At 52.0% G+C, this 23,273-nt stretch overlaps 1 protein-coding gene across 2 annotated transcripts in view; it reads left to right on the top strand.

Annotated features, from left to right (window-relative positions):
• ZBTB16 (zinc finger and BTB domain containing 16) overlaps positions 1-23,273 on the top strand; it is a 192,815-nt gene that overhangs the window by 95,264 nt on the left and 74,278 nt on the right. For both annotated transcript variants that reach the window (XM_049612892.1, XM_049612902.1), the window contains exon 3: positions 3,438-3,535. In XM_049612892.1, the coding sequence (XP_049468849.1) occupies positions 3,438-3,535 (98 nt within the window). The remainder of the gene's footprint in view (positions 1-3,437; positions 3,536-23,273) is intronic.

The following is a 23,273-nucleotide window of genomic DNA, read 5'->3' as shown; positions in this document are numbered from 1 at the left end:
TTCTGAACTTAGTGTGCTTTGCCCTTGTCTCTCTGACAGTGGGGCAGGACTTTTGTCCTTGTACTTGGTGTGGATCACATGGATGCCACACTCACCTCTGGCAATCTGTGTGGGATGCTGAGTTAGTGGGTCAGGTACAGGGCAGTGTCCTTACCCCAAGGATCAGACAAGATAGGACATCTGTGTCTCTGAAGGCTGAGAAATGCGTGGCAGCGGAATGGTTCCAAAGAAAGGCTGCTGATGGGTTCCAGAAGTTTCTTTCACTGAAAAATAGACCACAAGTGAGTAAAGGAAGAAACTCAGGTTGTCTGGATTAGAAGGTTTTAAAATGAGTATCGATTTTAGGGTTGGGTGTCGATTTTTGTTTAGGCTATCCTAGCCTGGCTGCCTAGGTGTCATGGGACATCGCACAGTGGAATGTGGTTCAGAGAGAATAATAATAATAATGCCCTTTAGGGAAATTCCTTGGAAACTAGGCAAAATGATAGGAAGAAGATCTTTTTAATAATGTTTGTTTATTTTGAGAGAGAGTGCATGCGCATGTGAGCACTCTCTTGCCTGCAAGCGAGAGAGGGGCAGAGAGAGAGAGAGAGACAGAGAGAGAGAGAACACGTCCCAAGCAGAGCCTGATGTGGGGCTTGATCTCATGAACCATGAGATCGTGACCTGAGCCAAAATCAAGAGTCAGACTCTTAACCGACTGAGCCACCCAGGCACCCCATGAGTAAGAGTTTTGACTGTTAAAATTTAGGTTCCATAAGGGATCAAAGCCTTAGAAGTCCCCCATATCCCTTCACAGGTGAAAAAGATGCAGAGAGGTTGTTACAGCATGATTTGTCCAAGGTTATAAAGCAAGTTAATGGCCGAGTAAGGCTGAGGAGCCAGGTCTTCTGGCTGCTGGCCCCGCAGCCTTCCCTGTACCTTGCTATCTCTCCAGCAAAGGGCAAGAGGCTACCACCTTTCACACCAGGCTAGTCCAGTGGCCCAAGAAAGTCACTTTCACTGATTGCCAGGCAAATCCATTCACATCCAGAAGAAAGGCAGTGGGGTCACCCAGAAAGTATTCATCGGGGTCAGAGATTTGGTCTGGAGCCTACAGGGAGAAGAGGTGGGTTGGGATGCTTACCCTGGTTGATGGCTGCTGATACTGGAAGACTGGTCACTCCAGGGTCCTGTTGGGAAACCTGTCTAAATAGGTGCTGGTCCTCCGCTTAGCTGCTCCCTGAGAGGTGGGCACTCCTGGAAGGTAAGAAATCACGAGTGAAGAAAAAGATGGAAATCGATGGGATGGAAACCCATGCCCTGCCCTCCACCACACATGACCGTGAATGCGTGCAAGAGGTTCACCGGCCGAACCATTTGTGAATTGAGTTTTTGCTGCTCCACAGAACATGTCTTAGGAAAGCAAACATTTGCCATGCCTGGGTGAGTGGCAGGAATACTGTCTATCATGTGTTTACACGCACACATACACACTTAGTTGCCTGGGCATGTGTTTAAAAACATGGTTTGCCCAGAACGCTATTAGGACATGTCCCAGTGTCCAGCATTGTGAAATCTATTTGGAGTTAAGAATGTTCAGTTAAAATGTTCTGTACGGTTACTATTTCCCAATTGGGTTGGATCAGCCATGGCCAGGAGTAAGATAATATGGGGGTGGGGCGCACTACAGTATCAGGGATGAGGGTGTGTGTGTGTGTGTGTGTGTGTGTGTGATTGAGAAATTATTTGTTGCTTTTGGCAAGGAAGTAAAGGGAAAGCGAGCAAACAAAACAGCCTGATTGAGAAAGAGTTCTGTGAAGGGGGCTGGGCATGGACATGGCGTGCCATCCTCAAGCCACTGTGGCCCATAGACTGTGGCACTCAGGAGGCTCACCTGGGGGCCTGCGTGGTTTTGACTTACCACTGAGTTCTCGTTAGGGGATTTGGAAGGTGGTGGCGGCGGGTGGCTCGGTGTAGTGGTCGTGATCTGGGCTCCGAGGCTCAGATCCGGGTGCTGCTGACTTGGGCGTGTAACACTTCCCCTCCACACCCGCGGTCTTGTGTGTATCAGTACTAGCAGCTCTCCAGCCTTTTACCGTGATCCTAGCCCGTCACCGTCTGATTGCAATGGGTTGTCGACTCCAAGGGGACTTTGTATGCTCTACTCTCTGCCCTACTGCCATCAGCTCGTGCCTCTGGCTGCCGTTCCCTGCTCTGTTCCGTAGGGCAAGAAGGCACAGAGACGGGGGCGGAGGTGGATCCCGGATCTGGCAGTGGCAAGTAAGGGCCTGAGAACAGGAGTGTGGGTGGGAAGAAAGTCAGTGTTCAGGCCAGATGGCCCACACGCCAGCCAGCAGCTCAGATCCTTGCCGGCCTACAGCACATAGACCTTCTTCCCACCGCTCAGCTCTTTGCTACCCGCCTGCTCCCCTGCGTCTTACCCGACTCGGCTGCCGGCCGCTGACAGAGCAGAGGGGCCTGGGGCGAAAGGTCCAGCTCGGGATCGGAGCTCTGTTGCAGGCTGGGCCTCTGGCCAGTTGTTACCAGGACCTCTGTCGTCTTGGGGTGGTCCTGTGTGTCAGGCCCGACTCAGAATTGCAGTGTTGGTAAAATGAGATGAAGGGTGTGAAAGCACCTGGAAAACCAAATGACCGTTACCCTCCGCACCATTCTGCATTTGTAGGGTGATGTTACCCAGTTTCTTGAAATCTTCCTGTCAGGGCTCAACCTCTGGTCAAAACAGAAGGAAGACGTCTTCTAAGCTGGGCCTTAGGGGAAGGGCATGCGTGTTAGAGACACATACGTGCGGCTCTGAGAACATCTGGATGCCCCAAGAGAGAAGCGGCTTTATTGTGCCCATAAAGGCACCGATTCATTAATAAGCTTATTCGGAGCCTACTATGTGTCAGTCACTGTCGTGGGAGCTGGGGATGGGAGAGAGAAAGGGTACATGTGCTACCGCTTCAGAGTCTGACGGTGTCGTGGGGGAGCTCGGCACGTGCACAATTGCAGCGCAGTGGAGGGCATGACCTGACCGAGGGGAGCAGAGGCCCGGTGGCCTCCGAGGACGCCCAGTGCTGGTTCGACAGTGAGCGTTATGTCTGACTGACTGTCCCGTGCTTCTTCCTTCTCACCCTGAAATCGGATCTGATTTCTTTCCCCCCTTGGTCTGTGTGCCAGTGGGTAAAGCAGTAGGAAGTGCCCTGTTCTCTAGCTCTTGGACAAGACCAGGAATAGATTCTTCCTTGGCAGCGGTCCCTGGGAAGAGGGGCACGTTCGGCTGTCTGAGCATGTGGGGATGTCTCCGTCAGTGCCCGTCTGTAGCCCCCATGCCTTCCACCTCCCCTCCCTCCTGCCCACCTACTGGAGGGATGTCCGCAGAGCCCCCAGGTGAGGGTGGGCCTGCCTCCTGTCCAGCCAGAGCAGCCGCAACCTATTTTTTCCTCTCCCTACAGGAAGCTGCACAGTGGGATGAAGACATACGGGTGTGAACTCTGCGGAAAGCGGTTCCTGGATAGTTTGCGACTAAGAATGCACTTACTGGCTCATTCAGGTAGGCGATGCTGCCCTGACTGGCCCATTTGAGCCCAGGCAACTGCCCCTGCCCTCGCTCAGAGCCCGGATGTCCCCACTGCCAGCCGGGGCTTGTGGTCCACCGTGTTTCGTGGATGCTCTCTCCAGGTTCATGGAGCAGAGAGTTCGTCCTAATGGTGTGACCGTCCACACAAACCCGTCCTCGTGCTCTCTTGGGATTCCTAGGGCTTTGTTAGCCCCCAGTGCCCTGTGTGTGATCTCCCTTCCAAAGCACACGACAATTGCATTAGCACAACAGTTGTGGCATTCGGTTCTCAGTGTCTCATGAATCTGACTGTTGGGGTCATGTTAATACGGGAGCCTTTAATTGAACAGGTTAGGAACACAGAGCTAGTTACCTCGTGCTGTCTTTTGCAAGGTAGTTTTACCCAGTTCCAGGGGGGTTGGCTGTGTGGCTGCGGGGGGTTTTGCCCATGTTTGGGGCAAAGCTGCTCTGTTCCCCGAAGCACGGGAAACGGAGTGGTACCTGGCATGCAGCGTGCCCAGCTCTCCTTGGCGGAGGGAAGGATACACCGGGTCTGATGGTGCTGCTCTGAGGCCAGCGGGTTGTCTGGGTTCAGTTGCAGAGGCCTTCAGACTTCCCTGTCAGGGCCAGTGCTCTCTTCTTCTGATTCCCATGCCTTTCAACCTTAGGGTCACATTTTGGGGGAGAGTTGAGGCCATCTTCTTACTGGCATGTGTGGGTGTCTTTGTCCCACACTGCGCCCAGCACTAGTGAAGTGAGCACGGGCTTTGGGGTTAGGCACACGTTCAGACCTCGTCTGTAATACGTGCTTTGTGACCTGGGGTGGATCTGTCCTCTGAACCCCGTTTTGTGCATCTGTAAAGGGCAGGTGTTGCCTAACTTGTGTCCTTTTTTTAAAGAAACTGTGGGACAGAATGTAGGTTAAAAGCATCTGTTGTACATGCCCTGGCATATATGTGGTGTGTCGTAAATGGCGATTTTCCATTTCACCTTCCTTTTCCCCCACATTGCCCCTGGAGCATGTTCCCATCACCTTACCCCAGAAGCTTCTGGTCTGGCTGGCTGTTTGCAGTCTGTCTTCCCATGGCTCGCACGGTCATGTCAATGCTGTTTGGTGCTTTTTATGCTTCAGTCACCACAGTCTGGCTGCAGAGCCCGTGTGTCTCGGTGCTGCATGGGATGCTCTCTCCCTGGCCCTCACGGCGTCTCCTCAAGTGCCCCAACCCCTTCCAGATCCAGGCACTGTGCCACGCCAGGTGGTGTCTGTCTCAGCACGCGCTCTCTGTCCGCACATCTTCGTGTGTTCCGTTCTTCTCCCGGGGGGGTCGCCCACCCTCACCCCTTGTTCCACTGAACCGTCCTCGTCCTGCCCACCCATCCCACATTGGCCTGGAGTCCTGAGTCCATATACCCTTGTGTCCAGCAGCTGCTCGGGACTCATGGACTCCTTTTGTCCTGTTTTTATAAATTGCACCCTGTATCTTTTCGCTTCCCTTCAGTTTGGTAGGTTGTTTAGGGTTCAGTGTGGGGTTTCAAAGCTGTCTGCCAACCGGCTTGGCCACCCCCCAAGTGCCAAGAGTGTGGGTCTTCTGTTTTATGTGCTTCCTGGTGCGGGCCCCTGTGTGGTCTCCAACAGTGAGGTGCTGGACACTTCCACGCGGGTAACACACTTTTCAGCCTGTGGTTAAAGCTTCCTCGCCCACTCCGGAACTTGGCCCAGCGAGCATCCTTCCTCCTTGCCCCTTCCTTGAGTCCAGCACGCTAGCCAGACCCGTCTGTTGGTTTGCTCCCCGTGCATACTGACACAGCTTGCTTTCTGGGCTCCGTGGCTTTGTTCACCCCCTTCCCTCTGCTTGAATAACCCTTCCCCGGCCTTGCCGGATCTTCTGAGGTCCCGTAGCAATGCCATCCTCCACACTTCCCCACCTTCAGCCAGGAGCAGTCCTGCCTGCTTCTGGGTGTCCGCATTTCTTTATCTGAAGCTCTCCGGGCACAGTCTTTCTTCTTTGTGCTGTGGTTGTTTAGGGACCTGCCTTATCTCCCCTCCTTGGGAGTCCGGGGTAGAAATTTGGAAACCTACCTCCTGCCCACGTTATCGTGGGCAAAAAACGTAAGCTTTTGGAGCCTCTGTATCCTCATCTGTAAGATGAGAGCGCTTGACTCTACCTTGGAGAAATTGTGAGGCTCACCTCAGACCCTGAGCACTAGGCCTGACCCGTGATAGGCTCTCTGTAAAAGTAGTTTCCCTCTCCCTTCGTTCTTCTGCTGGGCTGTAAGCTACTGGGGATGGGGTGTCCCCGTTATGTACAGCACATTGCTAGGCACGTTATTGGAGTCAGTAGATGGTGGTCAGATGAGTGAGTGTGGCCTGGGAGGGCTAAGACTGTGTCAGGGGAGCTCCAGTCTCCTGCCCGCTCCCTCCTACAAGACGAATGGCTTAGACTGTGAGCCAGAGGTTCACTGGTGGGAGCCCGCCGACCCGTATCGGCTAAATGTGAGCGAGCTAGTCTCTGCAGCGTTGGTGGCTTCAGTGGGAGTGGCAGAGAGGAGAGGCACTGCTTATGCACTTGCTGGTGGGCCCAGAGCCCCCAGTTCAGACAAGATGAGTGACTTTGCACCACCCCCTCCGGAGCCAGCCACCGCCTAGGGATGTGCTCTGCCTGAGATGCCACTTTGGGCTCCCATGGTCTCTTCCGGATGTCCTGGCAGCTTTGGGAGCTGGGTCCTGTCTCCCTAGGCTTTCTTCTCCATTCATATCTTACTCGACACAGAGTCTGATTGTGCAAAATGACTTGTCTCTCTGAAACTCACTTGCCAGTGTCCTTGGAAGAGAGGATTTGGCCGGGGGAGGGGGAGAGGGTCATAGTGCTTTCATTCACCTTTGCAGACAGCTCCTTGCCTGCAAAGGAGCTAGATATTTCTGTTCTCTGCTGCTCCTTTCCGTGTCATTCTCCCGCGTACCTGTCGCCCCTGCGTTGGGATGTCTTGAAAATAAAATAGCAACATGAGCTGAGAGGGAGGCTGGACCACTTCCTGAATCATTCACGCCCCCTGTGAAACAGTGAAGGCCCCAGAGGAGGGTGTGGAGGGCCAGGCAGCAGTGCTGGGTCTCCTGTCGGATTCTAGGGGCCAAGGGAAGTGGGGTTTTACACGTTCTGACTCCTCTCTCCATTGCACGATCACAGAACTCTGTTGACGGTTTAGAGGACTCGAGATGTTTCTTGCTGCCTGGCTTTGCAGGCTCCCTGCTGGGAGCCGTCAGCAGGCTCTGGCCCCTGAGCATGTGCTGTGCAGACCCACTTTACAGACCGTCCCCGAGGGTTGGGGCCGCACTGCAGAGCCTAGCAGAACAATGGATGCTCCAGGACCTCGGGGACCATACCAAGGGGCAGGCCGTGGAGAAGCGAGTCTGGGATCTGGGTGCGGGTCCCGGTGCCCCCGCCTTCCCCTGAATGTGGTTGCTGCCCTCGGACCAGGCACATTCCTGCTGTTTTCTTGTGCTCGGCCGAGCTTGAACGGTGCTCCTCCTGGCTCACTTCCTTGCTGGGCGCGCTGGCTGCCCCCACCCCCTCTTGGCTAGCGTGGCCTGTGTTTGTTATTGTAGTTCTGGCACCCGGCCAGGCCTGGCTGTGAGCCAGCCTTGTGGGTACAGTGGGTACAGTGAGTGCTGAGCCAAGTTTGTCATCATATGCGATTAATTTTTTTTTTTTTTTTTTCTAATCTGGTAGGGGTGGGGTGAAGGAGGACGCAAGACAGGAGCTGCTCTGATGCTTGAGAACAGGCCGCGCGGATTTCTGCGGAGATGTTATTTATGAAAGAATGAAACGCTCTGGCTTGCTCTTCCTTCTTGTCTCTTGCCCCTTCTCACGTTGTCTTCCTCTCCTCTGCGTTTCCCTATCTGAGGAAATCAGCCTGTAGGAAACCGACAACATGAGGTTTTATTTTCAGTGACTAGAATACTAAATTTACACTCCTAAATCAGTTTTCATTGTGTTGAAATCGACAATTTGTTTAATTAGAAGTTTGCCCTGTAGGAGGCCCTTCTTGGAGACACTTCTTTCTTTCTCTTCCCCCCTCTCTCTCTTTCTCTCTCTGTCTTTTTTTTCCTTCCTTTTTTAAGACCCTAAATGGTAGTAGTGAATGTTCAGTTTAATTGAAGATTTTATTTCTATTTGAGTGCGTTAACTAATCAAGTGTTTATGAGATATACCTGATGATAACGATAAGTTTAAATTAACAAATAACCTAACTCATTAACTAATGAGGATAGATCTGGCCACACCCTGTGTTCCCAGAGGTGCGTTTGGGATGGGGACGGTTTGGGGAAAAAAACAAGGCCTGGTGGGAGGAGTGACCACCTTGGATGCTTTGCAAAGCTGCTCCTCCTGGGCTCGCTCTGACAGCTCCCTTCCCACCCTTTGCTGCGGGGATCGGCGACCTGCTGTCTCCTTGCCACTCCTTGCTGTCACTGAAGAGGTGATTCCTGGCTGTGAGATGTGCACGCAGAGACCGCAGACCCAGGCGGTGGCTCGGGTTGGTTCTGGGATTTGCTGGTGTAAGGTTTCCCATTAGGTAGGATTTCCCACGGCTTGGCTGCAGTACTGGTGGATTGTAAGTGAGCACACCCAGAACTCCTTGCTCCTGTTTTTGACTTGACTGCAGGCTGTTGAGGGGTTTGCAGGTTTCTGTGGCCTGCCCCTGTCCTGGGAGCGTCATTCGTTTTTGCAGCCAGCAGACATTGACTAAGCACCACTGGAGAGAGCTTTACAGCATCCCTGCCCTCAAGGAGCTTACGCCCAGTAGGAGAGATGTTTGACTGAAATGACCAAAGAAGGTGTTGGACACAAAGAGTCAGGGAGAATTCTAGGAGGAACTTGCAGGAGGAGAGTGTCCTTTCCAGAGGGTGGTAGAACTTAAAATGACTGGTGGGAATAATGGAATTTTGAAAGGAACTGGTAGGGGAGACCCAAGCCACCACGATGACATGCAGTGTAGCCGGGATGTACAGGCTGTGTTGGGGTCGGGGGCGGGGGGGGGGGGGGGGAGAGGGTAGGCTATGGAAGGGAGGGATGAGGTGAGATTGTGGGGGCCTTGAGTAGCAAAGCAATGTGCACTTTACCTGCAGCACTGGAGAGCCACTGGAAGGTTGAATAAGGGAGTGACACTTTTTTTTTTCCTGGAAAGAAACGACTGTGGGCTTTTTGATGTAGACTAGCCTGGAGTATAGGATTTATAAGACCCCTTGGAGAAATGGCATGCCTGACAATCTTGGGGTGTGGTTGGAAGGTAGATAGGCCCGTGCCTCTAGTCCCGATTGAGGGTGGCCTTTCTTTGGGAGTCCAGTCCTGCCAGGGATCAGTAGGTCCCCTGTTCTCCATCCTCCTGCCCTTTTCTGGGCACCATGAGCCATGGCTGTTGAGAAATCTCCCCTGATACCAGTCTCGTCCCCATCGTCGGAGCCACTGGGAAGGAATATGGTCTTTGGCTGATGGATTTTCTGATTCCAGCAGCAGCATGGGGGTGGCCAGGGCATATCATCAGGGGCCTGGGTCATCCGTCTGACAGAAAAAGGGCTGGAAGGGTTGGGACCAGAAACCAGATTGGTTCTCTCATGCTTTCCCATGTCCTGGTCCAATGGAAGGGGGAAAAAAATTACAGATGTCAAAGACCTGTGGATTGTACTTGTTCCTTTTTTTTTCTTTTCGGAACACTGAGCTTTGGGGTTCAGGGTCTTCCCAGAGACAGGGCAAGTGGGGAGGGGGGAGCCTGGCAGCTGGATGGTTCCCTGTGGTGGCAACGTATGGTCCCCAGGCTGAGGATTGGAGAGGCGTCTTAGGGTTTAAAGGTGGCCTCTCAGGACTTGCTTGTCTCTGTCACCTCTCTCTTGCCAGATAGGTATCTGCTAAGAGCAAGAGATTGGGTGTTATCCAGGCAGGTCTGAGCTGTGGTCAGCTCATCCCCTCTCTGCCTGCTCTCAAGTGAATGTCGCGGTCTGTTCGTCAGAGTAGCTTTCTGCCATCGGGGTAAACCAGAAACTTCCTCAGGTCCCGTATCGCCCTCGGCACGCCTTCAGAAGCAGGCACCATGGAGGTTGGGGTTAAGAGCACAGAGAGGGTCAGACAGAAGAGGCTCAGAAGCCCACTGTCTTCCCTTCGGTGGGTGGGAATGGGTGGGTGGGAATGGGTGGGTGCAGAATGAGGGGAAGAGGGAAGAAAGCAGCCACTCTCCCTGGCTCTGTCTTGAACACACTGCGCTCCCTCTCCACCCCCCCCCCCCCCACCCCCCCCCGCTCTGAATTTGGCCTGCTTCCCGAACTTTTTCCCAGAGTGGTGTCGTCACTGGCCTGCCGGCAGGTCTGGATGTTCTGCCAGCATTCCAGAGAGTTTATGATCGCTTGCAGATGTGCCTCCAAGAACACACTGTACCCAAAGCAGAAATTAATGCAGGCTTGACTGCTGTCCAAGCCCATACACGGGAGAGAGGAAAAAGAAAACAAAAACTGTTTAATGCTGTTTATAAATTATACACTGGCTGATGAAAAATACATTTCTTCCCCCCCCCCTCCCCCCTTCCCCCCCCCCCCCCCCACCCCCGCCCCTTCTCCCTCTTTGCCTCAAGAGCCTTAAACTGAGACCAGAAGAATATGGTTTTGCTTTTTAGCTCCTGTTTTGGCTAGGATCCGAAACCCAGCTGCTGATTCACAGCCAGAGTATTTTTCCCCTTTACCTGATGAAATATACTGATTTTTCCAGCCCAGATGGGGTGCTTTTGGATTTGTTGCCTCTGTTTTTTTTTTAATTTTTTTTTTTTTTTTTTTTTTTTTTTCTGGCTAGGGATTTTGTTTACAGCAAATGACAGGTCCTGTAACAGCACTGGGTATGATGCTGGCCCCCGGGGCAGGTAAAGCCCCAGGTCTGTCCACCCTGGTGCTGCGGGGTATGTGTGCTCTGAAGATTGTACGTCAGGCCAGCCGAGCAGAGGAAGTTCGCCAAGTTCAATGCAGGTCATTGTATTAAACAGCGTTCCTCCACTTCTCTTGCCCCCGTGCACCTACAGCCCCTGGGTGAAGAAGGGTTCACATGTTCCTCCCCCCAAATACACACGTCTCTCTCTCCATATGGTGCCTTAGCAGGGGTTTGGGAAGCTCGTTGCCTCTACCCCTCTGGATCCCAGCCTCTCTTCCCTACGCTCTGGTCCCCCGTCCCAATTTATTCTATAAATTCGCTTCCACATTATGTCTATCCATTTACATGGCTTTTGTGTTTTTTTAATACTGCTAATGTTTATCATTTGCCCAACAGGCTCGACAGATTTTGCTTCCTGTCGAGCACTGAGGCTTTAGAGCCCCCTCGTTGCTAAGTAGCAGTCTCCCTGTACTGTAATGGGCTGATTTTGTATTCCGTTCAGCGCGGTATCTTATTTTTGTATGCAAGACAAAGTGTTTTGATGGGGGACGATTGCGGCAGTGTCTGGAGGCTGTTTGGAGTTTTATGGGCTGTACAGTACACTGTGTGCTCTCCGAACAGAACACAGGCTGTTGAATTTTGGATTGGATTTGTCATTTTTCCCCCCTCAGAGAGGAGCTTGTCAGATAGAACATTACTTTAAGGGTGGAGGAAAGAAAGTAGAAATTATGTAATAACCTTCTCTCTCTTTCTCTGCGTCCCTCCCTCCCTCCCTCTCTCTCTCTCTCTCTCTCTCTCTCTGCGTGTGTGTTTATTTCTGATTTTTTCAACCCCAAAGTAGGGTGGTTTCTCCCCCCACGCACCCCCTCCCAACACTGTAAGACTTTGTAGAGCTGGGTGATGATATTCTTATAGGGAAATGAATGCCCCCAGAGACATGGATGCCAGGACATCTGTCTGTCTGCTGTTTATTCTTACATTCTCTCCTTTTCTCTCCCTGGCTCCTTCTGTCCTCCCTAAGTTCTGGGCTGTTTGGCTGGCCCTTGCTTTGGTATGAGGATGAGTAGATCATGGGGTTGTAGGTAGGGTAGGGTGATGGTGTAGGCTCCATCCCAAGGCAATGCCATTTTCCTGGTTCCAGGGCCCTTTCACCTGCCTTTTGCTTCCCAGACGCACCCCCTGCCAGGATTCTGGGGCGGTCGGTCATCCAGGGCTCTCCTCCGTGGCCCTCACATCCCGCCCCCCCCAGCTGCTATGCCTGGGCCCAGTTTGCGGGGTTGGGGGATGTCCTTCTTAGCGCCCTCTTCTGGGCTCTCTGTGGTGGCAGGAGGCTATTTTTCAGGGTGGCTCTTCTCTCCTTCCATTATTTCCCCGTCTCCTCTCACACCATCTCTTTGTCTCTGTCCTGGCATCTGCGTCGACCTCAGCCCTGTCCTGATGCTCTTCTGTATGTTCTTTCTCCTTTCTTAGATCTTCATCTGTCTTTGTCTCCGTCCGTCTTGGTTGATCTTCTGTCTCTCTCTCCTACTCCTCAAAGCTTTTTAGCTTGGAAGTTGGACGAGGTTGGGGTGGGGGAACAGAATGGCCCTCTGGCCCAGAAGGCCTGGGGAGGACTCCTGAGTGAGTGCCCAGAGAGTGTTCCCAGAGCCTGGACCCTTGTGTGCTCCTGCCCTTGCCTCTCGGGGACCAGCATGGATCTTCTCTGGCTTTGCTTCTGCTTTTCCTGGGTCCCTGGATGTGTCTTCAACCTGAGCCAAGCACGGACGCATGGATGCACGGGGTTAGGTTTTGCAAGGTCCGTATTGGACTTTGCTGCGGAAAAAGCCCATCTTGCTGCCGCTGTGCTCACCGAGGTCTGTACCAACCACCTGAGTGCAGTGCCCGCTGGGCGCCATGTGGTTTGTGCATCCTCACATGCCCATGACCTGGCATAGTGCCTGGCATATAGAAGCATTTTGATAAGGAATCGTGGAGTAAGTGAATCCCCAGTTACTACAGCGATTGTGTTCCTGGGGCAGACCTAGGTTTGCTGGGGCCTGAGGCTTACACAATTTGGGGAGCCATCTCTCGGGAGAAGATTATGAATTTTAAGTGTTAGAACACTTGCGTCCGGAATGGGCTGGGGCCCTTAGGGAGGGGCCTGTGACTTTTCAGCTTTATTTGAATGTATGTGCTGCTGTAAAGTGAGCACCCAGCTTTATTCACTTCAGGGAGAACTGGCTTCTTTGATCTGCTGTGAGGAGCTGCTGGTGGAGGGTCCCACCGTGGGAGTGAGTGAGTAGCGAGATTCAAAGCTAAGGACAGGATCTGCTCAGTTCTGGGGTCCCCCGAAATGTGGCAGCTGTGGTCACAGGCCTCAGGTTTGCGTTTCACAAGGATGAGACAGCTCCTCCTGCCTTTGGTAAACTGCCTCTGGTCACAGTGGACCTAGAAGCTTCTTTGTATTTCATGCTCTCTTCTCCCTGAGGCTGGTTGGTGGGGACAGACACTGTGTCCCACTCACCTAGTGCCACCAGGGAGATCAGTACGCATGGTAGTATCCTGGCCTCCAAGCCAACCTTCAGTGACTGTCCGTGAAATGACATGACAACAGCCCTTTTCCTCGGTGCCTGGTCTGCTTCGGTGTCTGCCTTTGGTTCTGCTGGGCAGAGCACTGGTTCTCTTATGGGTGTGTGTGTGTGTGTGTGTGTGTGTGTGTGTGTGTGTGTTGTTTGTCTTGGAAGGGGTCATGAGGGTGATGGGCCCTGGAGGTGATGGCAAGTGTACATAAAGGTCTGGGAGTCCATTCGTTGGAACTTCCAGACACCCCAGTTAATTATGGCCCTGGAGAAAGCATAGTTGGTCGGTTCTTTGGGAAGAACACTATTTACTCCATGGAGGCTATGCAAAAGCTACAGTTAGGTTCCCAGAAATGAGGGGCAGCTGTGTGTGTGTGTGTGTGTGTGTGTGTGTGTGTGTGTGTGCATGCGTCCATGTGCATGTATGAGAAAAAAAGAGATGGAGAAGAAACGTTTACATGAAATACTCAAAATTGTTCCTTTGCTGTAATGGCCCCGCACAGACCATTACCTTGCAGATTTAAAAACTAAATGAGCTCATCATATCTAGTGACTTCCACCGACATTCATGCTTGATTGCAAAGCCTGCGTTACCTTTGAATTTCAACTTCATTGTTTGTTATGAATTCCTGAATGTGGGCGGTGTGTTTCCCCCTCTTGGATTCAACCAGGAGCATGATTTGATTTTGTGTTGTGGATGCGGGAATGTTTCTCAACAGGACCCCACTGAAGAACCTTTTCATTAAAAAAAAAAAAAAAAAGCCTCGTGACCTCTAGGGCTGAATCTGGAGTTTCTGAGGAATCCAGTGTGCTGAGGCGGGACGTGGGTTGACTTCGGAGGGGGCTGACGTTTTGCATTTTTTAATCTAATAATTTGAGTTTCATGTGAATGATTCTGCGTGCCGTGCGATACTCTGCATTTTCTTAACTGTCTCTTCCACTTTGGGTAAAGGAAAGGAGGGAAGAAGTACCAGCAGCAGCATTCTGTGGGCAGAGGAAGAAAACAAGAGAATGGGGCAGAGAACGGGCTAAATTTAAAATTGTAATTGGCTGACTTCCACTGGCTTGCGGGTGTTTTAATGACTCATAATAACTTCATTTAAAACCAGCTGAGCAGAAAATAGATTGGAGAGGAGCCTCGGGCCATTATGGATTTGTTTTTTTTGCCAAGCCCTCTCTGAGAGCCTTCCTGGCTCCTCAAAACCGAGCTTGTCAAAAATCTCTCTCTCTCTCTCTCTCTCTCTCTCTCTCTCTCTCTCTCTCCCTGTCTCTGTCTCTCTCTCTCTCTCCCCCTCTCTCTCCCTCTCTCTCCCTCTCTCTGGGCTGGTGGTCTGCCCAGGAGAGATTGTATAGAAACCAGGGCTGTTTTTTTTTCACCCCCCACTTTTTTTTTTAAACTGATTAAAAATAGATGCCTTGAGGTATTATTTTAGCATCAGTAGGATTTTTTTTTTTTTTTTACTTTTGATGTGGTAAATGGAACATAAATAAAATTGTTTTTGAAATTACTGAATTAATTAGGTAGTAAAGCAACTACAATGCATAAATTTCTTTGCTGGTCTCCCTGATCCATATTTGGGGGGGGGCATCCCCCTCTTTTCCCCCATCCCCTCCTTCTCTCCCCCCCCCATCCAGCCCCACCTCCCACCAGCCCGGTGTGGACCCTCCCTTTGAGTGGCAAGCTGCTTTTATCATCCTGGCAACAGCTAAATGATTTTTTTTTAAAAAGATCTGTAGGATTTTGACACAGTTAGTTCTGTCCAGCTACCCAGTCAGCTCGAGGAAGCACGAGTTTTGGGAATTGCCAGAAAAGGCTCTAACCTGCCTCTAGTCCTTTTAAATAGATCCTGCTGGTTTCCCGTGCTAGGAATGGTGCCAGCCGGCGAATGCTCCATTTCTCTTCTATTTTCAAAGTCAGCCGGCTCAGCCATAGGATGTGTCTGTCTGGGCAGGACAAGAGGCACCCCCCCATCTGATTGCTCATAGCCATTTATCTACCCCCTCTTATGGCACCTGTCACCTTCTTTGTGTCAGGGCTATTTATTTGCTTGTCCTTTTTTGCCTGCTAGACTCTGAGCTTCTCACAACATGTGATTTATTTCCATGTCCCCCGTACTACCTAGCAGAGTAACCTGCATTGTGGTTATAGCTCAGCCGTTTTTTGAATAAACTAACGGGTGAGTGGGTGAGTGGGTGGATAGGCGTCTGGTAGGGAATGGCCCGGAAAGCCCCTCCTTCTTCCCTCCAGGCCTGGGACTCAGCAGTCTGGATGACAAGACCAGGAATGGAAGACCTTATTGGTAGCCTGCTCCGTTGCATCCCCACGGTCAAACACCGTAATGGGCTCTCAGTAAATATCTGTTCGATAAATGAATGGCTCAGGGCGGTAGGGACGAGGGCAGGGGAGAACAGGCACTTCATATGTATCGAATGTCTACTGTGTTCCAGGCATGGTGCTTGGCACTCTGTATGTCTGAACCCAGGTATCCCACGTTGACTTTGGAGGGTAGATATGTGATTCCATTTTGCAGGTGAGGACGTGAAGGCTTACAAAGAGCCGAAGTCACTTGCGGCAGGTCCGACGGCCGGGAGGTGGCAGAACTGGGTTGGGAGCCAGGGCCGTCTGCCCCCGACACTCCTGCTTTTCTTGTATATCATTCTGCTGTACCTGTTCCAGCTTTCTGTCCTGTTTGTGGGGACAGCCATATCTCAGAGACTGTGGAGCTGAGCTGGGGAGAACCTGGAAGGCCCTGTCCCTAGGGATTCCTCCCCCTGCCCCAACTGCCTCATAGGGCTGGGGGCAGGGTCGTTCCGTGAGCACTGCTACAGGCCCCGTGGGTCAGTGTTCGGCCCTCCCACCCAGGCGAGAGCTTGGTCCTGTCATTTTCCCAACACTGCCCCACGCAGAGAAGAGGGACAGGACCAAAGAGCTGCCCGTGGCTCCTCTACTGGGAGCTGTGCTCCTGGGAGAGGCCCTCTGGGATGATGAGTCAGGAGTGAAAGGGTCAGCTGACCAGTGCCGCATCCCAGAAATGTCAGAGCTGTGATTACTTGGGCTGCCCCTAGCCCCCACAGACTTCCAGTGTCTTGCATTGGGCCCTGTCTCCCTCACCTTTCGGATTCTGTCTAGTGTAACTGGACCACTTGGCATGAAGCTCCTTGTATCTTTTCTCCAACACCCTCATCTTCCCTAGCATGACTGTGGATGCCAGAGCCTTCTCCGGGGACCACAGGGTCAACCAAATGGGAGCCAGGTGCTGATGAAGGCTGGGCAGCAGAGAAGCCCCTGCGACAATTCTGGGTTCTTTTGGGTAGAAGTCATTCATGAATGGGTTCATTACATAGCAGTTAGCCGCTGAAGGCCCGTGGCACGTGGACCATATCGGGAGAGGCAGAGGGGCTGAAGCCAGGGTTCCTGCAGGGGCTGTCAGTCTGGCTGAGGCGACGAGGTGAGCCCTTGGCAGGCCTGGGTGTGGTCATTGTCCCCACAAGGGGACAGACAAGAGGGAGAAACTCCCAAAGACCAGGGTGATGAGGAATGGCTTCAGGAGGGAGGGCTGTGGGATTTCGAGTACTTGCTGGAATTGTCCAGATGGCGCTTCATGGTGGGTGAGGGGCCTGTGTTTCTGGGCAAGACAAAGCAAGAACTTCTGTGAGTCACAGTCAGCCAGGCAGGGTTGCCTCTCCCACCAGCCAGGCAGGGGTGCCTCTCCCTCCTCCTCGTCCTCCTCCTCCTCTTCTTCCTCCCCTTCTTCCTCCTCTGTCCACATGGTCTTGAGGAGGTTTAGAGTTTCTAGTACTTGAGAATCCTCAGAGTTCTAAGGATGTTACGACTGTCCTTGGCCTGCAGGTTGAGAAATCTTGCATTGAAAATGATAAGCTGGCACATAGGTGTTCCTGCCATGTTGAGGTATCCACAAAACAAACACAAATGTGCAAATGAGGTTCAGATTGGACACAGATCCACAGTATTCTGTATTTCTCACCAAGTCTAGCAGAACCCCAAACTAGGCTGTGAGTGTCTGGGGCTCCACCAAGCCCAGGTTGAGAACACATAGCAGCCCAGAAGGGCTGTGCTTTCATCAGAAGCTTGCCTGCCCTGGAGGGAAGTGGAGGAACATGGAGGGCGAGCACCCCAGCCCTCTGTACCTTGTGTGAAGGTGGAGGGCGTTCTCCCCATAGATGGGAAACCAGTAGGAGAGAGAGAGAGGTGGGTACTCTGTATTTAGGTTCTCCTTTCTTTGGAACCTCTCCAGGATTCAACCTGGCAGAGAGGTTTCTTCTAGGCCTTTCCCCTGTAGTTAACATGTTCCCTCCTCCTTCCCCTCCCCCCACCCCAAACCATGCCATTATGATTGAAAGTCTTTCACTTGCTAGGAAAAGGAGGCGGGGGGGGGGGGAGTAAGTTCTAAACTTTCCATTAGGTAGTTGGGATAAGATGTCTTCTGGGGTAGTTGGATTAAACCCCGGCAGTTCTCTCACTGACTATTAGAAGCTAATTGAGCACCAGGAGCTCATTGGTGGCTGCAATGAGCATTTTGTTGGGGTAATTATGCAAGGCCACCGTCGTTCTCTGTAACAAGTTAACTCCAGGTAAGGAGAGAACTCCCTGAAACTTTAGATTTGCTGGAGTCTTCCTCATTTGCCTTCACTAACATAAGCCAAGGACAGACAAAGGCCCAAAGACCAGATCTTTGAGGAGGCTGCTATCCATTCGGGATTTCTGCCTGCATGGCCTGGATCTCATGGTCCCTTTGTCATGGCCTGATGGGAACAAGCCAGTACATGGGGGACAGCTCTGCTGGGCCAGTTTTGCATCGATTGAGATATTGGGGGTCTAGAGTCAGACGCTCTGAAATATAGTAAGGGACAGATGGCAGGCTTTGGAAGTCTGGGAACAGCTGACCAGATGCAAGAGAGTCACAGGCCAGTGTCTTTATCAGGGACCTGTGTTCTGAGAACAAGGCCTGACTGCAAGTAAGAATCCCTGAATCTCTCTCTCTCTTTCTCTCTTTCTCTCTCTCTCTCTCTTTCTCTCCCTCCCCCGCCCCTCTCTCTCACTCTCACTCTCTCTGTGTCATGGGTGGGTGAGGTGTGGGCCTGCATAAATGGGGCCAATACAGCAACTCCTGGGGGTCTTTCTTATTCCAGAGGATTCTTTATGATGGAATGCTCCTACATATGCTGCCTTCCCAGCACCCAGAACCTTCATCAGGAGGTAGGAGCCCGAAGCTGCCATCCAGAAGTCCTGGGCTAAGTGGGTCGGGAGTGGGACCTCTCAGTGCCCTTTGACAGGGCTGCTGGGGCCTGGCCAAGCTGAATGTGTCCTCTGGGTGGCCCTGCTGAGCCTCTGGCCTGCTGCTTCCATCAGCACGGAATCATGCCCCTCAGAGGACAGCGTGTAACCATGCTTCCTGGGACGGGGGGATAGGAAGAGTTGCTGTCACCAGAGTGCTCCATCTTTCTGACACACGGGCCCCGTATGGCTTTCTTCCCTCACTCCTGAGCCCCAAACAGCCTAGAAATCTACTCTGGAACATCCTCAGGACTGGTTTTTGAAAAATATGTGTATATAAATATATACTTAATTTAAAAAAGTCTATAGATATTCTGTTTTCTTCTATTCTCCATCTCCTCCATTAGTTTTCAAAGGCTTTGCCTGCCCTGTCTCTGGCCCGGATCACCTTCTTCCTCTATCTCACAGCTATAAAAGCTGGTCACAGGCAGAGGCTGGCTGCAGCAAGGCAGGAATGTGGTATTTGGTTAAATTGTAAAATTAGCTAGGGAAGTTAATGAGGCATCCCGCCTCTGCCTTCTGAAGAGCAAGAAGTTTATAAAGGGGCTCTGAGCACCTTGCCTATGAAGGGGAGAGAGGGAGGAAGGGAGGAAGGAGGGGCTGGCTGGGAAGGCGGAAGAGCCTCCTCAGGTGAGTTTGCAGGCCTAGGACCCAGCTGGAGAGTCCCGAGAGGTCGTGTGGCCCCTCAGAGCTTCTCCTTTGAGACAGCTTCCGTCAGCCAGTTTGAGTCCACGGAGTTCCTTAGCACGCCTTGTCCACGGACCTCCCAAGGTTGCACGCAACCGGCTGTGACTATCCTTTCTGGCGTCAAATTCCCTTTTTGTCCTGTGCAAGGCTGCAGAGACCAGGACTGAACCCTTTGACTCAGGAGGTGCCCACAGCAGAACGGAGACGATCAGAGACCGTGACAGTGGCATCTAACATTTACTTAGGGCCGACAGGGGCCAAGCATTTCACCTCATGATCTCACTCCCTCCCTACCAGCCCCCTCCGAGGTTGGTACCGTTAGGATTCCATTTGATAAGGAGGACATGGAGTTGACTTGCTCAAGAGCACCCCTCGATTAAGAGGCCGAGTTGGGCTGTAAACACAGGTTGGCCTGCCCCCATAGCCACACATCTTAACCTCTGAGGCCAAGGTGTTGGCGTTCCTTTTCCAGGCAGTCCACCTCCCCCCCAGCCCCTACTTCACAAGGGACAGATTGTGCGCTGGCGAGCGTCACCCCAAAGCTTTGGAAATCACGGTCTCAAAGGTGTGTGCGGAAGGTTGCCAACAGTCTATTTTCTGCGCGCACCGAATTCTCAGGTCCTCTAATTACACCAAACAGACCTGCCTGTTTTCCAGCAGCAGTCCGAGGTCAACTTAGTGGTCCAATTCGCCTTAATAACGCTCGACACGGGAAGGAGCCAGCCCACCTGCATCTTTTGTGTGAGGTCAGCCAGAAGAGGCGAGCTGCGTTTTGTTGTTTGGGGTCAGGCGGGGGGGTGGGGTGGGGTGGTGGTTCATGCTAAGAATGGGCACGAAAGTGTGACAGGCCATATTTCTGTTTGGAAAAGTGTGGAGTCTGAAGGCTTCTGAATTTTGAGCCTGCAGACGTCAGTGCCGGAATTGTAATGTAACACCTCAATTATGGTGCAGGGGGTAAGAAAGAAAGACTCGGAAACCTGCAAGCTTCTTTAGATCCACAGCCTGGGCCTCAATTACGGGTTCAGAAACACCAAAGGCAAGCCAATGAGTGTCATTTTTAACCAGTTTGAACATTTTACTACTTCCTAACATCAGAAGCACCCGGGCTGGAGAGCCAGCTTCTTGTCCTCAATAAAGTGATTAAGCCGAATGGGTGTTGGGGGGTATTATTAGGCTGAGAAGGGCTAAAAATAGAAATGCTCTGTTTTCTGAAAGCCACAGCAGGCCCTGGAGAGCCTGGCAGCCACGATGTGCCACCGAGGGGCCTGCAGAAGGGGGAGGGAGGGTGGCAGTCCCCTGGGCTCGGCCTGAGATGGGGCGGTGGGTGTTGTGACGGTCGAGCCAGGTGACGGGCCTCCTTCCCAGCTGTCATCAGGAAGAGAGTAACAGTGAGAGCTGTGCATTGGTTGGTTCTGCCTTGGTCTTTGCTGGTGTGTGTGTGTGTGTGTGTGTGTGTGTGTGTGTGTGAGAGAGAGAGAGAGAGAGAGAGAGAGAGAGAGAGAGAGAGAGACTGTGAATGAATTTATAGCAACTGATAACTCTGGAGTCTAGAATGGACACCTCAGCCTAAAATTTACATATTTAGCCCTCCAAATGAATTGGATTTGTTTGCTGTTCTTGGGGGAAGGGATCCCATTTGGGCAGTGAATAAAGGGCAGGTTATAAGGGGCACTTGCAAAGAAGGTGGGGAAAGGGGGAGACCCTTGGAGCCAAGAGTGAGCATCTGTTCTGTAAAGCCTTGCCTAGCTGGCTAGGCTGCCCAGGAAGTGGGGGGTGGGGGATGGAGAGACTTTTTGGTTAAGTGAAGGTCAACCAAGAAAAACTTGGTCTATTTCAGTCTCTGTAGTTTGCTGTCATTCATCAGTGTGAGAGTCCATTTTTCTACTTGGAAGACAATTGATTTTTTTGTTTTGTTTTTTAAAGTTCATTTATTTTGAGAGAGAAAGAGTGCGCAAGCAGGGGAGGGGCAGAGAGAGGGAGAGAGAGAATCCCAAGCCTGTCATGGGGCTTGATCTCACAGACTGTGAGATCAGGAACTGAGCTGAGATCAAGAGTTGGACACTTAACTGACTGAGCCCCCCAGGTGCCCCTGCTGTTTTTTTTTTTATGATGGACTATCTTGTTTGCTTAGAAATCAAATGGAGAGTGCCAACGAACATCAGTCTGGAAGGATATTTCTAATTGGGGTTTTATTGTAAGTCATTCCTGAGGGTCAGTTGTACCTTTTCTCCTGTAGAGCCCTACAAGTTTTCATGGCCTTGACCTCGTCCGTCTCCGTACCAGCATCAGGTGGCAGGGTGGGGATGTTTTACAGATGGAGAAACGGTGGCCAGGTAATCAGGCTTCTAAAATATACCCACGTGCTCACCAGAGCCAGATCTAGACCCTGGTGCTTCTGGCTCCCTGTCCGATGGACTGTAATGCCACATCTCTGCACCAAGAAGGAGTTGTTAGCAGGGCAAATGCTCAGTGGAGAGCATCTGACTGCAGGAGGATGGCCTCAGAGCTTGTGGGAAAGACCTCGCCAGCTCCAGGGTGTGGAGGATGACAGAGGACTGGAGCTCCTTCCTTTGGGATCTTTTTCTCCTGCCCTTAATATGAACACTTTATTCTTTAACCCTTGATATTGTCAAAGCCCTCTAGTTAGGTGGGCTGTCCGTGCTGCCACCCCGATTTTGTTTCTTTTTCTTTGATGCTCACTGGCTGTGAGACCTTGGCTAAGCAAACTAAGCTTTTCTTTTCTTTTTTTTTAAAGTTTATTTCTTTATTTTGAGAAAGAGAACATGGCGGGGAGCAGAGAGAGAGGGAGAGAGAGAGAATTCCAAGCAGGCTTTGCACTGCCAGAGCAGAGCCTGACCCAGGGGTTGAACCCACGAACCTGCAAGATCATGACCTGAGCCAAAACCAAGAGTGGATGCTCAACTGACTGAGCCTTGTAGGCGCCCTCTGAACTAAGTTTTTTATACTTCAGTTTTCACGTCTATAAAACAGGGATAATCTTAGAACTGATGGGAGACTTGAATAGTATGTGGCACGTTAAGCAGTTAGTATGGTGCTTATTCCACAATGTTCGATAGATGTCAGTTCCTTGTATTCTTGTTGTTCCCGTCAGTGCGACAGCATTATTACTCCTCACTGCAGGGCAGCCCTTGTGGGACCCCTAGGGCCCCGGGAGGGGAAGGGTTGGAGCCAGTTCTGTTGCTAGGCGCCTTCATGTGCATCTCGCCTCACTTAAACCTCCCGACTCCCTGTGGTCCCATTGCCGAGTGAGTGGTGCCCTCTGGAGTTGTGTGGCCTCGAGGTCCTGCTTACAGGGTGGGAGGGGTGCATCAGTGCCTCCCTGGCAGGTGAGGACACCGCGGCTCCCACAGGTTAGTGGGAGGACCAGAATGCAGTTGGGGCCAGGGGAGGCTGCCTTGGCTTCCCTCTGAAGGTAACTCAAGTGAGTGTTCAATCAGAGGGAGTGTCAGGGAATGTTGGGAGCCGGGGTGGTGGCAGACCTCCACTTGAAATTTTGTGGGCAGACCGGGCTTTGATCTTGGCCATTGCCCTTGGAGTGGCCTGGTTTTGCTTTTCTCCATTGTCCAGACAGTCCTCCTGACTCTTTCCCCAGGAGGTGTAGCGGGGGAGGGGCCCCATGTCGGATTTTGGGTGAAGGCGTGTGACAAGGGACTCTGAACGTGCTTCAGCAGAAAGGAGCAGGGTAATTGAGGTTGAGAGGAGGAGGCCAGAGGGTCAGGCAACTGACAGAGCTTTGAAGCTGCTGGATGCCAGTAGAAACCCGTCTTTACAAAATTCTGAACCTCTCACCTGAGAACACCCAAGTTAGGTCTGGCGGGGGGAAGGCAGTTGTTGGTATCCAAAGGTTGAGGGAATATCCCATAAAATCATGGCAGAAGTCCCCACTGACCTTTTTACCTAGTCTCTCACAAATGCCAAGACTGTGGTGTTATCTTTCTTAAACAAAAAGCCGAGCACCTGAAAGCCTTGGTGTTCCCTGGGACCCAGGGGTCAGCCTTCCCCTTGGCCTCATTGGCTCGGCCCGGCTCTGTCTGGCTAATGATTCTCCCGGTGTCTGGACTGTCTGTTCCACTCTGCCTCCCTGATAGAGCAAGGTATTTCCTTGACAAGGAATCCCCTGACTGAACCGGAGAATGCAGCCCCAGCTCAGTTTAGCCAGCACCTCCCCATTGTGAAGGGTTGTAAGCATAGGAGCTCGCTTTTACAGCTACCGCGGGCTCTCTTTGCCATGTGCTTCCAGATTCTTCTCCCACAACAGCCGTTCG

This window comes from Panthera uncia, chromosome D1 (genome assembly GCF_023721935.1).
Source record: "Panthera uncia isolate 11264 chromosome D1, Puncia_PCG_1.0, whole genome shotgun sequence".
In the NCBI taxonomy this organism is placed as follows: domain Eukaryota; kingdom Metazoa; phylum Chordata; class Mammalia; order Carnivora; family Felidae; genus Panthera; species Panthera uncia.
This window is presented reverse-complemented; position numbering and strand designations above follow the sequence as displayed.